We start from the raw sequence: 18,912 nt of genomic DNA, 5'->3' as shown, positions 1-18,912 counted from the left end.
ATTTTTTTGTTTTACCGAAAAAATTATTATAAAAAAATTTTTTTTAAATTGCATTTGTAAAAAACTTAGAAAACTATAAGTGCAATTTTTAGAAAATATTTTTTTGTTGTAATTTAATAAATGAAAAAAAAAAAAAAAAATAAAAAATTTGAAACGTCGGCTAACTTTAGTATTATATTTATTGTAATGAAAATTAAGTTAGCCAACATCTAAAAATTAAAAAATTTTTTTTTTACTGAAAAAAATTTTTAAAAAATTGCATTTGTAAAAAACTTAGAAAACTATAAGTGCAATTTTTAGAAAATATTTTTTTATTGTAATTTAATAAATGAAAAAAAAATTAAAAAATTTGAAACGTCGATTAACTTTAGTATTATATTTATTGAATGGATTTTATTTGATTGCAAAAAATTAGGTCAATAAGTTAAACATTTCTAATCTTTAAATATGTTATTTATAATTTATGATTTCGTTTGTGATTATAATTGCATTTTATAAAATGTGTAAAAATAAAAATATTGATAATTTTTTGTTTTTCAGCGGAGGGATGGCCGGGCAGCATTACTGCCTGAGGTGGAACAATTACCAGTCGAATATGACCTCAGTATTCCACCAGCTTCTGCAAACGGAGGCTTTCGTGGACGTAACACTGGCCTGCAACGAGGCATCGTTAAAGGCGCACAAGGTAGGCAAGTGTGCTATTAAAAAAAAACGAAAAAAATAAAATAGATTACAGATTAATGTGGATGACATATGACACATATTCTTCCCACTATAACTAATTCCATCAAAAAAACTACGATAACGATCTTATCAGAGTGACGCAACTCGCGAATAAGCTTTACTATAATAATTTATGTTGTTTTTAGGTCGTACTGTCAGCATGCAGTTCGTACTTTAAAAAACTGCTCCTGTCGAATCCTTGCAAGCATCCTACGATAATTATGCCTCAGGATGTGTGCTTTAATGATTTGAAGTTTATTATCGAGTTTGTTTATAAAGGAGAAATTGATGTCTCGCAAGCAGAACTTCAGGTAAAATATTTATTTTATTTTTAAAATTCTTAATTTTTAATAAATTCAGAAAAAATTTATAAAAAATATTTTTATGCATTTTTTTAATATTAAAATTATTATTTATTTAAACAATAATTAATAATTTGATTGAAAAATTGAAAAATGCATTTAAATAATTTTTAAAATTTTATTCTTTTAAATTAAATTTAAAATTATAAAATTATCGTGATACTAAAGTTAGCAGACACTTAAAAATTTTTTGGAAAATAAACTAAAGGCCAGTTTTTCAATCCGGGATAAAATTTTATCCAAGATATAATTATTATTGTTAATATATCTATCTACTTAAAATATATAGATATATTTTAGTATTGAATAAAATTTTATCTCGGATTAAAAAACTGGCCCGAAGTCTAGAAAATTGTTTTTAAAAAATTAACTTTATAATTATTTAAAGCTTTTATAAATAATTTTTTTTTGCTATAATTTATTTGTTAAAAAAATTATCGGATGTCTAAAAATAACAATCTGTAGATTTTTAAAATTTTTACAACTAAATTATTATAAAAAAAATGAAAAAAATCTAGGTTTAAAAAAAAGTGCAGATTTTTTATAATTAATTTTTAATAAACAAATTGTCAGATAGCTGATTTTAGTTTTATAATCTATAAAAAATCTTACAAACTGTCAAAATCAGCTGATCATTTTTTTTATTCTATTTATAATCATTACAAATATGTTAAATAATTATTCTATTAGCTATTTTTACTCTAAAAAATCAAATAACACTAATATTGTTCTTTATTAAAAATTAATTTAGTATACGTTTAATAATTTTTATAACAAATAAATTATGTCCAAAAAAATTGACTTGTAGAAATTTAAAAAAAAATTAAAAAATGCAATTTTTTGGAACAGATTTTTTTTTCTCAAAAAAAAAAAATATTAAATAATTATCAATTTACTGCTAACTTATTGATGAAAATTAAAGTAGCAGACATTTAATAATTTTTAGAATTTTTTTAACAAATAAATTATGGCAAAAAAAATTGACATGTAAAAATTCAAAATGCAATTTTTTAAAGATAATTTTGTAGAAAAAATTATGATAATTAATTTAGCAGATATTTAATAATTTATAAAATTTTTTTTAACAAACAAATTATGGCAAAAAGAATGAGAGAAAAATATTGACGTGTAGAAATTGAAAAAAATTATAAATGCAATTTTTTTAAAATAATTTTTATATTTTATAAAATTAAAAAATGATCAAGTGATTGCTAACTTTAATGTCATAAAAAATTTGTTTTTTAAATAAAATTAAAAAATAGTCAAGTGACAGCTAACTTAAATATAAAATAAAATGCCACTGAAGTTAGCAGACGCCTAAAAATTTTTGATTTTTTTTATTAATTAAATTACAACTAAAAAGATATTTTAAAAAAATTGCACTAATAGTTTTTCAAGTTTTTTACATGTGAAATTTTTTTTTTGTTTAAGAAGGGTTAACATTTTTTCTCTCTCTCGCCCTCTATTGGACAAACGAAAGTATCTCTGTCACACTTGTACAACTTATGGAATCTTAAAACGCATTTAATGCACAAATAAATGAAAATTTTCGAAAAAAGCGCTTCGCTCTTCGATAGATAATTGAATTATCTATCGAAGAGCGAAGCGTTTTTTTAAAAATTTTATCTTATTCATGAGCAAAACTCGTTTGAAAATCAACTATCAACTATCCACCGCTCTTAATTGAAATTTTTTCAATAAAAAATTTCTAAAAATTTTAAAACGTCGGCTAACTTAATTTTTATAAAATAAAAAATCGCGCGCAAAAAAATTCAAATTTAAAAACTTTCCCGCGCTTAAGTATTCGCAAAACCGCAAACTTCATTACCAACAAACCGCCATCTTGAAAACGCATCTCTCATCCCGTTAGTCGGTAACATCCGACGACAGATAACCAAAGGTACAGATTTAAATTCAGTGATCAAACACCAGGCGTTTGGCATCACCTTGTCGCGCGCGTCTCTCTCTTTCCACCCAGAATCCAACCAATCCCTTTTTATCCACCGGATCCACTTTGTTCAGTAGTTTTTTAATCGTAAATAACACGGTGTACTAGCACGGTTAGGTGAAGAAAATCTATTAACTTCCCGGCTTTTATCTTACCACCGAAATAAATAAAACCACCTCTGGTGGTCTCTCCCCAAAAAATCAAGAAGAAAAATCACAGATAGGAAGTCCAGCTAAGCCGTCAGTTTGTTTAACAAGTACGTAAATATAAATAAAAATTTTTCTGATATAAAAAGTCTAGAGCTTGAAAACGTGCATCGTAAATAAAGGTTAGTCATGCTTGATCGCAACTCATCGCCGCTCTAATTTTAACTGGTATGTTTATCCATTTAATTAACAATTAAATTAAGTAACTCAATTATTAATTACTCTTAATTACAGATCTCTAGTCCAGTAATTAATTAAAATTAAAAAAATTAATTAATAAAAAATTCAAGGTAGCTCTTAAAAAAATGGCATTTAAGTTTCCTGTGAGGGTAATAAAAAAGTTGCCGGTTTTTTTGGAATTAATAGTAACTAGAGAGAGAGAGAGCCGCCGTGGTAGTCGTCTCGTGACTCTCGCGCCTGGTTGAAATCAATAAAAGGACAGTCTTCGACCCCCATCTCGTTAGGACGCATTGTTCGGCAATCAGGCTACTCTGCGCGAGCTTACAGGGGCTCTCAAATCACTTCCCTTTCTTTTAAATACTATTTCACCTTTTTGCACCCAACCGGCATATAGCAATACAACCTCTTGCCCGTACGGGTGTCAACTATCAACTATAAACAGTAGAAACTTTGAGATACTTTTTTATTTCTTCTCGAAAATTTTCTCTGTGAAGATATGGGTAAAGATATTATATTGAGAATTTAATTCACGTTCGAAGAAAATCGAGTCAATGATCTCGCACTCTGTCTCACTTATGCCAATGACGGGATATATTTATATATGTGTAGAGGAATAATAACAATGATAATAATAATATAACGTCGCGCGCACGCACTACGTCCAACGTCTCCGATGTACTTAACTTATACTGGTTGTGTAATTACGCAACCGATTGACATCGGACAATTATTAAATTTATGGGTTATTTATCAATTATTCTTTTTGTTTCAGCAACGAAATTTTTTTATTTTTATTTATTAATATTTAAAGTTTTATTTTAGCGCTTAAATTTTCAAATTTTTTTCTATTTAGTCAAACGTAATTTTTAAGTTTTTATTAAATATTTTATAAAATTATTCAAATTTTTTCAAAATTTAGAATTTTAGTAATTTAAAAAAAAAATTCAATATTTTAAAAATTTTCAAAAAATTGAATTTTAAAAGTCAAATTTTAATAATTTTTGGAGAAAATGTTAAAAAAAAAAATTTTAATAATTTTTAAAGAAATCTCAAAATTCAATATTGTCAAAAACTAGCAATCTTGTAGTCACTATGTGATTGCAGTGGCTAGTAAATTATAAATAAATAAAATTTTGCTTTAATAAATAATGACTTTTGTTAAATTGCACTGTACTTTCTTAAATATTGACGTTTTTAAAGATATAAGCTCATCCCGATGTTACACTCATCAAGAGCTTTCATTTAAGTACCCACATGCATTTTTTATATATTTTTCATATATACATATATATAATATATAATGTATATAAATATATGAAAAATTGATGTGGGTACTCAAATGTAAGGTCTCGATGAGCGTAACATCGGGATGAGCTTATATCTTTAAAAATGTCAATAGTTCACAAGATTCGAGGTCATTTCTTAATTATTGACAATTTTTTAAGAAATAAACTCATTTCGATGTTACACTTATCAAGACCTTTCATTTGAGTACCCACATGGCATTTTATATATATTTTATATATGTGGTATTTGTGGAATATATAAATATATAAAATATATGAAAAATTGATGTGGGTACTCAAATCAAAGGTCTTGATGAGTGTAGCATCGGTATGAGTTTATATCTTTAAAAATGTCAATAGTTCACAAGATACAAGGTCATTTTTTAATTATTGACATTTTTCAAGATATAAACTCATTTCTATGTTACACTTATCGCGACCTTTCATTTGAGTACCCACATGGCATTTTATATATATTTTATATATGTGGTATTTGTGGAATATATAAATATATAAAATATATGAAAAATTGATGTGGGTACTCAAATCAAAGGTCTTGATGAGTGTAGCATCGGTATGAGTTTATATCTTTAAAAATGTCAATAGTTCACAAGATACAAGGTCATTTTTTAATTATGTATCTAGAGATAGAGCATTTTTGAATGCAGCCTAAATCTAGTGAGAATGATATGAAACCTTGATAAGGCACCAATTAAAGTCAACAGAGGCCAAAGAATTTTCCTTTTTCTCTTAATAACATAGATTATTTAAAATTTTCTAAAAATAGAATTTCAAATCTCAAATTTTACTAATTTTTAGACAAAAATTTTGTTTCTTAATTATTGTATAAAATTTTTAAAACATAAAATTTTAAAGATAAAATTTAAATGAATTTATAAAAAACTAAAAAAAATAACCAAGTCGAAAAAATGTTGCTAACAATCTCAGCTGAGCGCATCACGTGTTCCAAGGACTGACCTTGAAGAATCCGACACACATGAGGGCTGTGTTGGTGTAATCTACAGTGTCTTTTCTTCCCCCAGCTGAACCCGTGTCGGGACTATCGGATAGTAGAGAGTAAGAGGAAGGAAGACTGGTTGGTCTGGTGAGTCTGTAAGAGAGACAGCGAGAAAGAAAAATAAAAAAAAAGAAATAGAGAAGAAAGGAAGGAAATAAGTAAAAAAAAAAGTATCAGAAGGCAAAGTTGCCTGTGGCACGGTTGAAAAATACCTCACCCGTATCGTTATCTCGCTCTTGCTCGAGGTAGTCGGTGCATTAACTTTACAGTCCGATGTGAACCTCTGATCATACTCTTTCATTTATACATTTGTATTTTCCAGAGTAAGACTGAGACACTGCTTAACAATAAGTGCCCGAGATGAGAATAGGAATCAAAATAAAGATGGAAAAATAAAGGACGTGACCCGGTTCTTCTTCACGTCATCTATCCAATTTCTTTACTTCTTCTTGAAGACTTTCAATCGTTTTTATTTTTGTAAATTATTCGAGTGTATTTATTGTACAATAGAGTTGTCGAAAAAAATTGGTAGCAAGAAATTCCGGTGACCTGGTTCTGGCCGGCTTAAACTCGGACACCTGACCAGGAACTTGAGAGATCACCGGTCTTGTGTTCTCTTTCTTCATCTTCGCTCCATTCCTACTACACTACTTACAGTGGTTTCTCGTGTAGTAAGTGGGGATCTCGAGAAGGCTACGTCCGAGGATACCGTTCTACAGACCTTGAACTCTCTTTACACCGTAAAACCGTAAAGACGAGTATCCTCTCATCTCACGTCTTATATCTTCGACTCTTATGGCTTATATCTACTACTTCAGATGCTTTTTATTTTATAGATAGCAACAAGTAATTGTTTTATGTCGCAAGTAGGAACTGAGTCTTAACTTAGTCTTTGCTGATTTTTAGGGTTTTAATTTTTCGAAGTGGATTTTGAGATTTTAGGTAATTTATTAAAATTTTATTTTTTTCTAATAGATATTTCTTTTCGTTAAAATAATAACTAGCAACCTTGCAGTCACTCTATGACTATACTCGCACTATGAGACTGCCGTGACTTGTGAAATATAAATAAAAGAAATTTTGCATTATTAAATAATGAATTTTGTTAAATTGCACTGTACTTTCTTAAATATTGATGGGTTTAAAGATATAAGCTCATCTTAATGTTACAATTATCAAGAGCTTTCATTTGAGTACCCACATGCATTTTTCATATATTTTTCATATATACATGTATAAAATATATGTAAATATATGAAAAATTGATGTGGGTACTCAAATTAAATGTCTCGATGAGGGTAACATCAGGATGAGCTTATATCTTTAAAAATATCAATAGTTCTCAAGATACATAATTAAGAAATGACCTTGTATCTTGTGAACTATTGACATTTTTAAAGATACAAGCTCATCCCGATGTTACACTCATCGAGACCTTTCATTTGAGTACCCACATCAATTTTTCATATCTTTATATATATTATATATATGTAAATATAAAAAATATATCAAAAATGCTAGGTCATTTCTTAATTATTGACATTTTTTAGTATATAAACTCATTTCGATGTTACACTCATCAAGAGCTTTCATTTGAGTACCCACATGCATTTTTGATATATTTTTCATATATACATACATATAATATATATAAATATATGAAAAATTGATGTGGGTATTCAAATGAAAGGTTTCGATGAGTGTAATGTTGGAATGAGCTTATATCTTTAAAAATGTCAATAATTCTCAAGATACAAGGTCATTTTTTAATTATTGACATTTTTTAAGATATAAACTCATTTCGATGTTATACTCATCGTGACCTTTAATTTAAGTACCCACATGCTTTTTTGATATATTTTATATATATTTTATATATATATATATATATATATATATATATATATATATATATATATATATATATATATATATATATATATATATATATATATAATATTTATAAATATGTAAAATATATGAAAAATTGATGTGGGTACTCAAATGAAAGATCTTGATGAGTGTTACATCAGAATGAGCTTATATCTTAAAAAATGTCAATAATTCACGAGATACAAGGTAATTTCTTAACTATGTATCTAGAGATAGAGAATTTTCAAATGTAGTCTCTTAATAATATAGATAATAATAATAATAATAGCTTTGAAGATTATCATTATTGTTATTAAAAAAATCTGTTCAAATTTTTATATTTTTTATTTAAATCAATATTTTGCTTAAAATATAAAAGATATGAAAAAATTGACAAGAACATTTATTATGAAATTTTAATTTCCTCAAAAAAAGGTCTCCTTATAATTTTTTTATATTTTAAATATTTTGGCTCAAATAGCAATAATAATAATTTATTGATTAAAAACTGAATTAAATACTTTAAAGTATTTTGAGGTTTTTTTTTTCAAATAAAAAAAAAAATTTTTTTTTAATTAACTTTGAAAAAAATTTTACATATTTTTCTACTTGATTAAAAAACAAAAAAAAACTTATTATAAAATTTAGTATCTAAAATTTTTAAAATTTTCTAAATGTAATGATATTTTAAAAAAATTTATTTGTTGTAAAAAATAATTATTAATCGTAATATTCATCTCGTAAAATTGTACTCCAAGTTTACTGGCTTACTAAAAACAGGCTGAGCTCTTAACCGGTGAATATTAAAAACTTATCATCCAGCTTTTAAGTTTGGGTTTAAAAATTAAGTACCGGTACTACAGAGTGCAAACTAACATGTTCCCGGCTACCAAATAATGCAAGCCATTTTGTATAACCCCTTTAGCCGTCTCCCTGGGGACGCGTTGAATATACATCAGGCACACACATTCGCTCACATATATGTAGATGGATCCGAACAATGGCGAATCCTGAGATGGAATAATTAATGTTTCCTACATTGACTGTACCTCTGGTTACCGGACTATCGCAAACTAATACAATAACTCCCAAAAATAACATCGAATTTCATCAAAATCAACATTATCCAATCGGCCAATATAATTATTATATCCTTTATCTCCAAAATATAATCCAATTTACCCATCGATCGTTAATTAAACAAACGTCGATCTGTTTCACAAATATTTAACTGAACGCTTCTATAAATATTATTATTAGAAAATTCATTTATTTATTTTGTCAACTACTTATTAAGGACTTGTCTGTAAAGAGGTCAAAATTTGCATTTTTTAATTGTTAACTTTGAATAATTATCAATTATTATTTTATTATTATAAGGATTATTTTAGATTGAATTTTTAAGTCTTGCGTTAGAAAAAAATAATTCATAAATTTAAATTTCTACGAATTTAAGTTTAACTAGTACTTAAAAATCTTATTTATGACAAACATTAAAATTACTATACGTGTGTGAATTTTTAATGTTGTTTAATAGAAAACATATCGGTATTTTTTACGCAGAGGTATCATAAAAATTTAAATTACTAAATTTCGATGACTAGAATTTTTTTTTATTTAATTTACAAAGTTTGGTTCAAATTAATTTTATTAAAAAATTTTTTTCTTAATATAAATTTATGAATTACAATACAGACAAATTTTTTAAAAATAATTTTAATATTCAAATAATTTTCAAAAAATTTAAATTTAATTATTTACACTTAACAAGTTGATAAAATTTATTTAAATTAATTCATTTATTATAAATTAATTCTTTCAATATAAAAATAAAAAATATAAATTTTTAATGAAAAAACAATTTATTAATTTATTAATTAAATATTTTTCAAATATTAATAAATTTAGTATTTCTTTTCATCAAAATATTTATTAAAAAAATAATTCTTTAGACTTAAAAAATTAACAAAACTTTCTTGAATTAATCAATTTATTAAAAATTAATGATTCTTTTATCAGAAAAAAATTTAAAGAAGATAAATTTATTCAAGAAATACTTTATTAAATATTTCTTTTCAAAAAATATTCATTAAAAGTTAAAATTTGATTTTGTATACTTAACAATTTAATAAAATTAATTAATTTATTAAAAATTAATTATTTCTTCTCAATATAAAATTAAAAAATATAAATTTTTACTAAAAAAAAAAAAACAATTTATTAATCTATTTATTAAATATTTTTGAAATATTAATAAATTTAATATTTCTTCTCATCAAAATATTTATTAAAATTAAAAAAATAATTCTTTATAATTAAGAAATTAATCAAATTTTCTTGAATTTATTAATTTATTAAAAATTAATTATTTCTTCTGAATATAAAAATAAAAAATATAAATTTTTATTAAAAAACAATTTATTAATCTATTTAAATTAATCTATTAATAAATATTTTTAAAATATTATTAAATTAAATATTTCTTCTCATAAAAATTTTTATTAAAACTAACAAAATAATTCTTTTTATCTAACTAATTACTAAAATTTTCTTGAATGAATTAATTTATTAAAAATTAATTATTTTTTCTCAATATAAAAATAAAAAAACAATTTATTAATCTATTAAAATTAAGCTAGTAATAAATATTTATCAAATTTTAATAAAATAAATATTTCTTCCCAAAAAATCTTTCTTAAAAGTCAAAAAATTTCTTATTATTTAATAAACAAATTTCAAATTTTAAATAAAAATAAAAATAAAAATCTCCAAAATAAAATTCATAATTTTTAAAAAATTCAAACCATCAGCCATCGATACCTGAACTCTCCATTTAATCTTTCGATTCGTTATAAAATTCTCAACTTCCACTCTCGACTGTACCACGCGGTTTTCTGCGACCACCGCGGCGTTATATATCTCCCCGCACACACATACACCACCCATCCACCCATACACCCATACATACACACATACATCCACCTATTTACGCGTGTGCGTATAGTAGCAGGGAACCGGCGAGTGTAGCTTGAGCCGCAGATTCCCTTTGTCTGCGCAAACTCTTTAGCCGCGACAGAACAGCCTACGGTCTGTAGACTATAGACTGTAGCGTGCCCTCTCTCATCTCTCATCTCAATTCCTCTTCCCTCTTGAACTAAACTCTGCTCCTCCTATCCACCCCGGCTGTCTCTGGCCTCTTGCTCTAACTCTTGCTCGCCGAATACGAATCTGGCTATTATATGTATCTGCTATCCGCTATCCGCTATCCGCTATCCGTAGTTTCGACTACGCACTGCCATGCTCCAAAACCGAACCGTACCACATACATATATCATATAGATACACAACCCTCTTCCCTCCTCCCTCTATATATTCTTCTGCTCTATAATATCCTCTGTACTCTCCTATACTCCAATATATCAAACACCCTCTACTCTCATCTTCTGCATTCTGTATCTGTCCCAGTCCGTGTACTCCTACTGAAATTAGTTCGGCCGCGCCCGAGCTCTCGTCTTTCATATCCAGTTATCCTCACTTTACCTCACTCTTTCCCTCTTTTGTGTCTTTTATCCTACACAATTCCTTCTTCCTTTTCCTTAATTCAATTTTTAAATAATTTTTCATTTTCTTTCTTCCCCAAAGAAGAAATAAATAATTAATTTTATTGTTTTATTTTGACTTTACTGCGGTTCGAGAGATCGATTCTTTGACGATGAATTTGGTAATTAAAATTGCGCAGGCGCTTTTAGGTTTATGCTGAAATTATTTTTTTTTTGTTTTAATATTGTCAGTTGTTAGAATTGGCTGTACTGAATAATGTACAAAAGTTTTTAATTTAAAATTGTGGAATCTTTTTATTTTGGTAATTTTTATGATGAAAAATTTTAAATATTTAAAGCAATTATTTTTATAACATATTTTTCATGTTCTCAAAATAAAATAAAAATTTTTTATTTTTTAGTTATAAAAAATACAATTTAAATAAAATTTATTTAGTTAATTTTTAAATTATTATAATAAAAAAAATTTTTTTAATTTCAATAAATCTTAACTTTTTATTGAAAAACAAAAATTGATAAAATATCCTTAGTAAAAACTAAAAAATTTAATTGATACAATTTCTTCTTTCAATAAATTATTTAATTTAATAAACTCCATTTATAATCATTAAAAATTCTTATACATTAAATTATACTTTCTAAATTTGTTTATAATAATTTCTTAACTAAATTACAAAAAAAAAATTTGAAAATTTTGTACAAGTATAAAAATTCCCTTTATTTTTCAATAATAAAATTTCTTCCCAAATAAAAATATCAAAAGCTAAAAACTTAATATATATTCTTTCATTGTTCCTTTAAATTAATTATTTATTAAATTATTAATTATAAAATTGCAATTTTAAGTAAATCTTAATCCAAAAATTTACCTTAAACCTCCAAATTTTCAATGATATATAAATTAAAAGAATTTTAATAATTCTTTAGATTTTTACAAAAAATTATAAAGTGAAAATTTTTTAAAACAATTTTTTTTTTCCCAATAAATTTTTTATAAAATTCTAAAAATCTTCTGTTAAATTTAGTATCATTAATTTTTATTAAAAAACTCCTCAAATCTCTCAATAAAACTAATTTCAAAAAATTTTAATTAAAAAAAATTTTATCCACACTTCTAGAAAAATTAATTGATTCTAAAAAACAAAAAAGGTCTATTAACAACAATAATAACAAAATTCCTGTTTAATAAATGATTGCTATTATCATTATTTTTGCTCAAATATTGAAAAATTAACAGAATTTTAATAATTCTTTAGATTTTTATAAAAATTGATTACAAAAAATTAACAAGTGGGAATTTTAAAAAACAATTTTTTTTTTTTCAATACTTAATTTTTTACAGTTCTAAAAATCATCTGCTAATTTCAGTACCATAAATTTTTAATAAAAAACTGCTCAAATCTCTTCTAATAAACTAATTTCAAAAAACTTTAATTAAAAAAAATTAACTTGAATCAAGAAAAAAAATCTTGAACCAAAAAAAACAATTTTCAAGAATTTTTTTTGAATTAAGTAAAATTTCTTTAAGCCAAAAAAAATTTCCCAATTGAAGAATTTATCTTTTAAAATCACACAGTAAAAATATTGTGTAAAATCAACACAATTTCTGTGTTCAAAACGATCCACACAAAATTAGTGTTAAAATTCAACACACTGTGTTATTTTAACACAAAAGTGTGTCGAAATCTAATACAATATTTTTTATCATGCAAGGCAATAAAATTTTCCAAAATAATTAATTCAATCCAAGTAAAAATTTTTTTTCTTCCCCAAATAAAAAATTCGAAAATCTAAAAATCCAGCAATCCAACCTGGACTTGAAAAGCAAGTTGGGCAACGGTTTGAACCTGGCTGAGAAGCAGCGACCACGCAGACGGGGTCGGCTCGAAACAACAACCCCCCCTATCTCGAGATTATCCACGTTCCGATAGATCGATCCTCTCTGTCGCCCTTATACCTTAAAACTCGCGATCCGCTCCCGCTGTTCGAGCATAGCCGGGTCTATCGCCTCCCTGGCTCCTCTCCTCGTCTCGCGCCTCTACCCTCTGTTTCCACCCTCTCTCTCCTATTCCCAACTAGCTGGTCCTAAACACACTCACACACACACACACACATACCCACATACCCACACACACCTCGACACCACCCGGTTTCTGGTCTCACTCACATTCTGTGTGTCTACGTCGGCGAAATTCGCGTCGAATATCCGAGCGGTCTGTCCTTCTCCTGAGCAGTAGTTCTCCACCTCAACAGAGTGTACTCGCTACTCGGTCTGGTGTAGCTCTCACAGTACTATACACCTCATACTCATACTCATACTAATTCTCTACTCCTCCTACGGCTCCTATATCCGACGCCGTCGCTTGGCGTCCTCTACCGATGCCACAGACCCGACGAATACCATTTCACTTTCGTTGGGCTTCGCCACGAACAGCGGGCCCGCAATAATTATCCAGAAATTTTTTTAAATTATTATTTGCTCAAAAAATTTTATTTTTATTTTTTTATAAAATTATTTAAAAGTGAAATTTATAAAAAGTATTTTTAAAAAAAAAATTTTTTTTATTATATCATCAGTAATCATATCAATAAAACGAGCACGTGTGTGATAAGTGCATTCTCACCTACTCACCTACGCTTTATCAACTTCTCTGTGTACCTCATTCGTATTTTTATTTTATCTCCCAAAAGTTTCTTCATTAAATCGCGCACGTGTAGTTTTTCATTTCTTCTCTTCACTCCATATTATATACTTCGCTTTTGCGAGGACCCGCGAAGAAAGGTGAGTTAATTTTTTTCGGAGTATAAAAAATAAAATAAAAAAAAATTATAAATTTTTTTTTTCACGTGGAAAATTTAAAAAATATCAATATTTTTTTGTGCTGGTTTTAAAATTTTTTGGTTCGATTATTTTAAATTTAGTAGCTTGGATTTAGCATACTCTGTATGTGGTAGGCCAGCATAATGAATATATGTAGAGGTATGTGTGGATATTTATGTGTGTTGGATTCTACATGAGACTTGTATGAGAATATATCAGTGTGATGCCCTCTGCTTCTGCTGCGCCAGTAAAGTGCCAAGGAAGTGACTTTACGAGAGCCCTCGGAAATGTCTGGGTACATATTATATATCTGTATGTGTGTGCGGATATGTCGATGTGTGTGCATGCTGGGTACATATGTGTGCTGTAGTTAAGAACGTTCACATATTATCCACCCTCTTTAGTTGGCACATTCGTAAACATTCTTACTGACGTTCAGCTAACTCACAATTGGCTTGTATTCGTGTCACATATGTGGATGTAGCTGGATTTAATATGTATGGATAGTTTGGGTAAATGTGGGTTTTTTTTTAAAAATTATTTGAGGGGATAGAGGATTATTTTTGTGGGTGAAATTTGGAAATTTTAAAGGTTAATTGAGATTTTTTAAAATATTTCAAGATTTTATTATTTTAAGCAGTTAATTTTTTGGGAGAAATATTTTTTATTCAATTTTTTCTTGAATTTTTTAGAAAAAAAATTTTTTATTTAAATTTTTAGAAAAAAACTTTTTATTTAAATATTTTAAATAGTTAATTTTTTATTTAATAATTTTAAATTGATAATTTTTTATAAAAGAATTTTTTGTTAGAAATTTTTGAGAAAAATAAGAGTTAAACTATTTAATTGTTAATTTATCAAATTTAAGATTATTCAATTTTTTTAAGTAGTTAATTTATTACAAATAAAATTTTTTATTCAATTTTTTAGAAAAAAACTTTTTATTTAATTATTTTAAGTAGTTAATTTTTTATTTAAATATTTTAAATTGATAATTTTTTATAAAAGAATTTTTTTTTAATTTTTAATTGAAATTTTTGAGAAAAAAAGAGTTTAAATATTTAATCGTTGAGAAAAATTGAGATTATTTGATTTTTTTAAGTAAATTTTTTAGAAAAAAATTTTTATTCAATTATTTTAGGTAGTTACTTTTTATTTAATTATTTTAAATAAATAATTATTTATAAAAGAATTTTTTCTTAAATTTTTGTCAGAAATTTTTGAAGAAATAAGAATTAAAATATTTAATTGTTAATTCATAAAAATTCAGATTATTTAATTTTCTTATTTTGATAAAAAGATTTATTGAATTTAATTATTCTAATTTTAAAAAATTAATTTATTAAATTTGGATTATTATTAATTTTTTTTAAATAAAATTTTAGAATTCTTAATTTATGTTAAAATTTCTATTTAATTTTTTAGAATTATTTTTAAGATATCAATAGTTTGATGTATTTTTAGTATTTTAATTTTAGAAAATTTATTTATAAATTTTTTAGAACTATTAATTTTTTGAAATCAAGAAGAATAAAATTTTTAATCTATAAAAATTATAAAAATTGAATTTATTTAATTTTTTATTTTGAAAAAAAAAATCTATTGCATTTTTTAAACTATTAATAGCTTGAATTATTTTAATTTTAGGGGGCGCTACTGTGCATCCATAGTGAGTAGACGTGTTTTTATAACGCTCCGTTATTTTAATCTTTAAAGACTTTTATTTTTAAATAATTAATACGTTTTAAGTGATAAATTTTTACCGAAACCTGTGTCACTAAGATTTCGATCAATTTTATCTCTGATACTGTGAGCCTGTGGTGTAAATTGTCTATTTCAGATACCTCGTGTAATCTCATTATTGTTATCTCCATAACCTGCTGCGCTACAACAACAAGCCGTCGTAAATGCAAGCTGACGACATCTCACGGTCAGGTTCTGACCCTTCAACAACAGCGTCGCTGATAGCCAAACCCCGTCTAGTTCTGAAAGCGGGTGATTCGGAATCAGTTTCTACTCCAGCAGTTCCTTCGAAAAAAGGTCGCGCAACAACGCAGCAACTTCTGGCTGTAGCTGCCAACTCCTGCACACCAATAACAAACTACATCCGTGACCCCAAGAGAAAGTGGGATAGTACCGACAAATCCCCTTCAGCTGAGTTGAACCAGCCCCAGAAATTAATTAAAACTGTCGATTCACCGGGGAGTCCTACGAACATTGAACTAACCGAGAGCAACGATACTGTAATTATGGAGAAAATTATGGAAGAGCTGAAAGATATGAGAAAAGACCAGGCGAAGAAACATAAAGAGCTCACAGATAAACTCAATAAGAAACTGAAAGATGATACTGTGGCTTTTGAGGGTATACAAAAAAATTTAGACTCTTTAAAGAAGGACCTGCAGGTCTCCAAGACCGATCTTGATAAGCGCCTTAAAGCTCTTGAAGAAAACACTGTGAAAAAAGATGAGCTTGCAAATTTGATATCAACTCCAACCACCTCAAATGGTAGTGAAATTATCAACCAACTCAACAGACGCATAGATTTTTTAGAAAAAGAAACCAAAAGGACTAAAATCTCAATAACTGGTCTCTCCTTAACCTCTGGTAATCATACGGAGGAGGTTAAAATCTTTCTGGAGTCTAAGTTTGAAGTTAAGATCCCTAGTATCTCCCTCACTGAGTTTTCCAGAAGGTTAATAGCCGATACTTTCGACGTCAGCATCAAGAGTCACATCCTCAAAAACAAAAGAACCAAACTTCAGGGATCGAAAATCTTTATTGACCCGGACAGAACTGCTCGTGAGCGACATATTGACTGGAACGTCAGAAAACTAATTAAAGAACTTAGAGAAGAGGGGAAAACCTGCTCAAGAAAGGGTACTAAAGTCCTGGTCGATAATTTAGTCTATACTTGGTCTGACCAGTCAAACAGGATGATGTCTCAGCACAAAGAAGAGCAAACGCACTTTGATACGAGTGATAAGCCCGAGAAACCTACAAAAAACTAAATTATTCATCCGTGGGAATAACTACAACATACAAAGTCTCTTTTTGGAATCTGCATGGATTTTCTAACCTTGAGCACAGCTCATTAATCAGCGGCTCAGATATAATTGCAGCTTGTGAAACATGGTTAACACACTCATACACTCCTGGTTATCTTAGAAACTTCGACACGTACTGGTCAGAGGCGTTGAGGGAGCACGCGGTTGGCAGAGCAAGTGGTGGATTAATGACAGCTATAAACAAAAAGCATGAATCCTCGCTAATTGTATTCTCACCTTGGTGGATTTTCAACGAAATCAAACTGGGTTCTTCTATAATCATCCTTGGGTCAGTATACCTGCGCAAATGTCTTGATCTTAAATACTTGTTAGATTTGTTGCAGGGCGTCATCGATGATATTAAAGAGACTCGGCATTTTGATGTTTTTATTATCGGAGGGGACATGAATGCAAGAGTTGGGATGTTAAACCCCTGGCCGACAGATCTCTTCACTGGGTATCAACTATACGACATTTTTCGCTCAACGGACGATTTTACCTGTGAAAGGGGACGTAGGGTTATGGAATTTATGGTAGAAAACAACTTCGTGCTTATCAATGGAAGGTCAATCAGTGATTCACCAGCTCAACCAACGTTTGACAGCTCTGGCTCTTCAATTATTGATCTAGTTTGGATAGATATTTCATCTTTACACGTCGTAAATGATCTGGAAGTCATTCTGGAGCCATCATTGTCCGACCATCACCCAGTCTGTTTGAGCATCTCTCTGGAAGACTATTCCCAACCTGTCACCAACGAAAATGCCAAAATTGCTCGTTTGAGCAAAATTAAATGGTCCGACAATGCTGCTGACCAGTACCTTGTACAGCTGTCAAACTTTTTTATCTCTCAGGATATATCTTCTCTCTCAACGGACAACATTCAGACTCTTTTACATGACCACATGTTCTCCGCAGCTGTAAATGCCAAACTGGTGGTGAATTTCGGTCCCTCTTCAAAAAATAGGACACCACGCAACCCATGGTTTGACTCATGCTGTAAATTAGCCAGAAGCGAACTTAGAAAAGCCTTAAAAAATCTTAAAAGTGACCGAAACAACAGCAATCTCAGAAACGAGGTCTCTATATGTAAGAACAAATACCGAGAGGTCTGTAAAATGAAGAAAAAAGCGCATATAGACAGCATCAAGTTGGCTTTTGCCAATGTCAAGGCCCCGGCCGATTTCTGGGCTGCTGTTCGGAAATTTAATTATAAACACAGCACATATGACATCCCGATTGATTGCTGGAATAATTTTTACTCTACAATATTTAAAGACAGAGTTCTTACTTCTATCACGCTTCTTAGCCCATCAAATGATATCCTAGACGCGGAAATTACGTTCTCGGAGCTCAACTCGGTTCTAAACTCTCTAAAACCCGGTAAAGCAGCAGGCCCAGATTTACTGATCAATGAGCTGTATAAAACTCTCTCTTCACAACACAAAGAGCTGCTGTGCGTCTTATTTAACAGAGTGCTAGATGAAGAACAGGTCCCGAAATGCTGGGCGAGGATTTGGATGACAATGTTGCATAAAAAAGGAGATAAATCTGATCCAAGCAATTATCGTGGAATCGCTTTGGTAAATATTGTCACCAAAATTTTCACCACCATTTTGAAAAATCGTTTGGTGCAATGGACGGATATAAATAATGTTCTACCAGACTCCCAGATGGGGTTCAGGAAGGGTCGCAGCTGCACAGACGCCATCTTCACTCTACTCAGTGCCATCCAGATCCAATTCCGGCATAATGACGGCAGAGAAATTTATGGAATTTTCGTGGACTTTCAAAGAGCCTTTGACTCTGTACCCCATACACGTCTCTGGCAAAAATTAGATAACCTGAAGATCAGCAGCAAGTTCATCAAGACTATTAAATCTCTCTAC

The 18,912-nt window shown here is 28.2% G+C and overlaps 1 protein-coding gene across 4 annotated transcripts in view; it reads left to right on the top strand.

Annotated features, from left to right (window-relative positions):
* LOC123262613 (longitudinals lacking protein, isoforms H/M/V-like) overlaps positions 1-18,912 on the top strand; it is a 52,162-nt gene that overhangs the window by 14,654 nt on the left and 18,596 nt on the right. For all 4 annotated transcript variants that reach the window (XM_044724884.1, XM_044724886.1, XM_044724885.1 and 1 more), the window contains exons 2-3: positions 541-685; positions 870-1,034. In XM_044724884.1, the coding sequence (XP_044580819.1) occupies positions 541-685; positions 870-1,034 (310 nt within the window). The remainder of the gene's footprint in view (positions 1-540; positions 686-869; positions 1,035-18,912) is intronic.

This window comes from Cotesia glomerata, linkage group LG4, assembly GCF_020080835.1.
Source record: "Cotesia glomerata isolate CgM1 linkage group LG4, MPM_Cglom_v2.3, whole genome shotgun sequence".
Classification (NCBI taxonomy): domain Eukaryota; kingdom Metazoa; phylum Arthropoda; class Insecta; order Hymenoptera; family Braconidae; genus Cotesia; species Cotesia glomerata.
The sequence above is the reverse complement of the archived record's forward strand: the minus strand, read 5'-3'. Positions and strand labels throughout refer to the sequence as shown.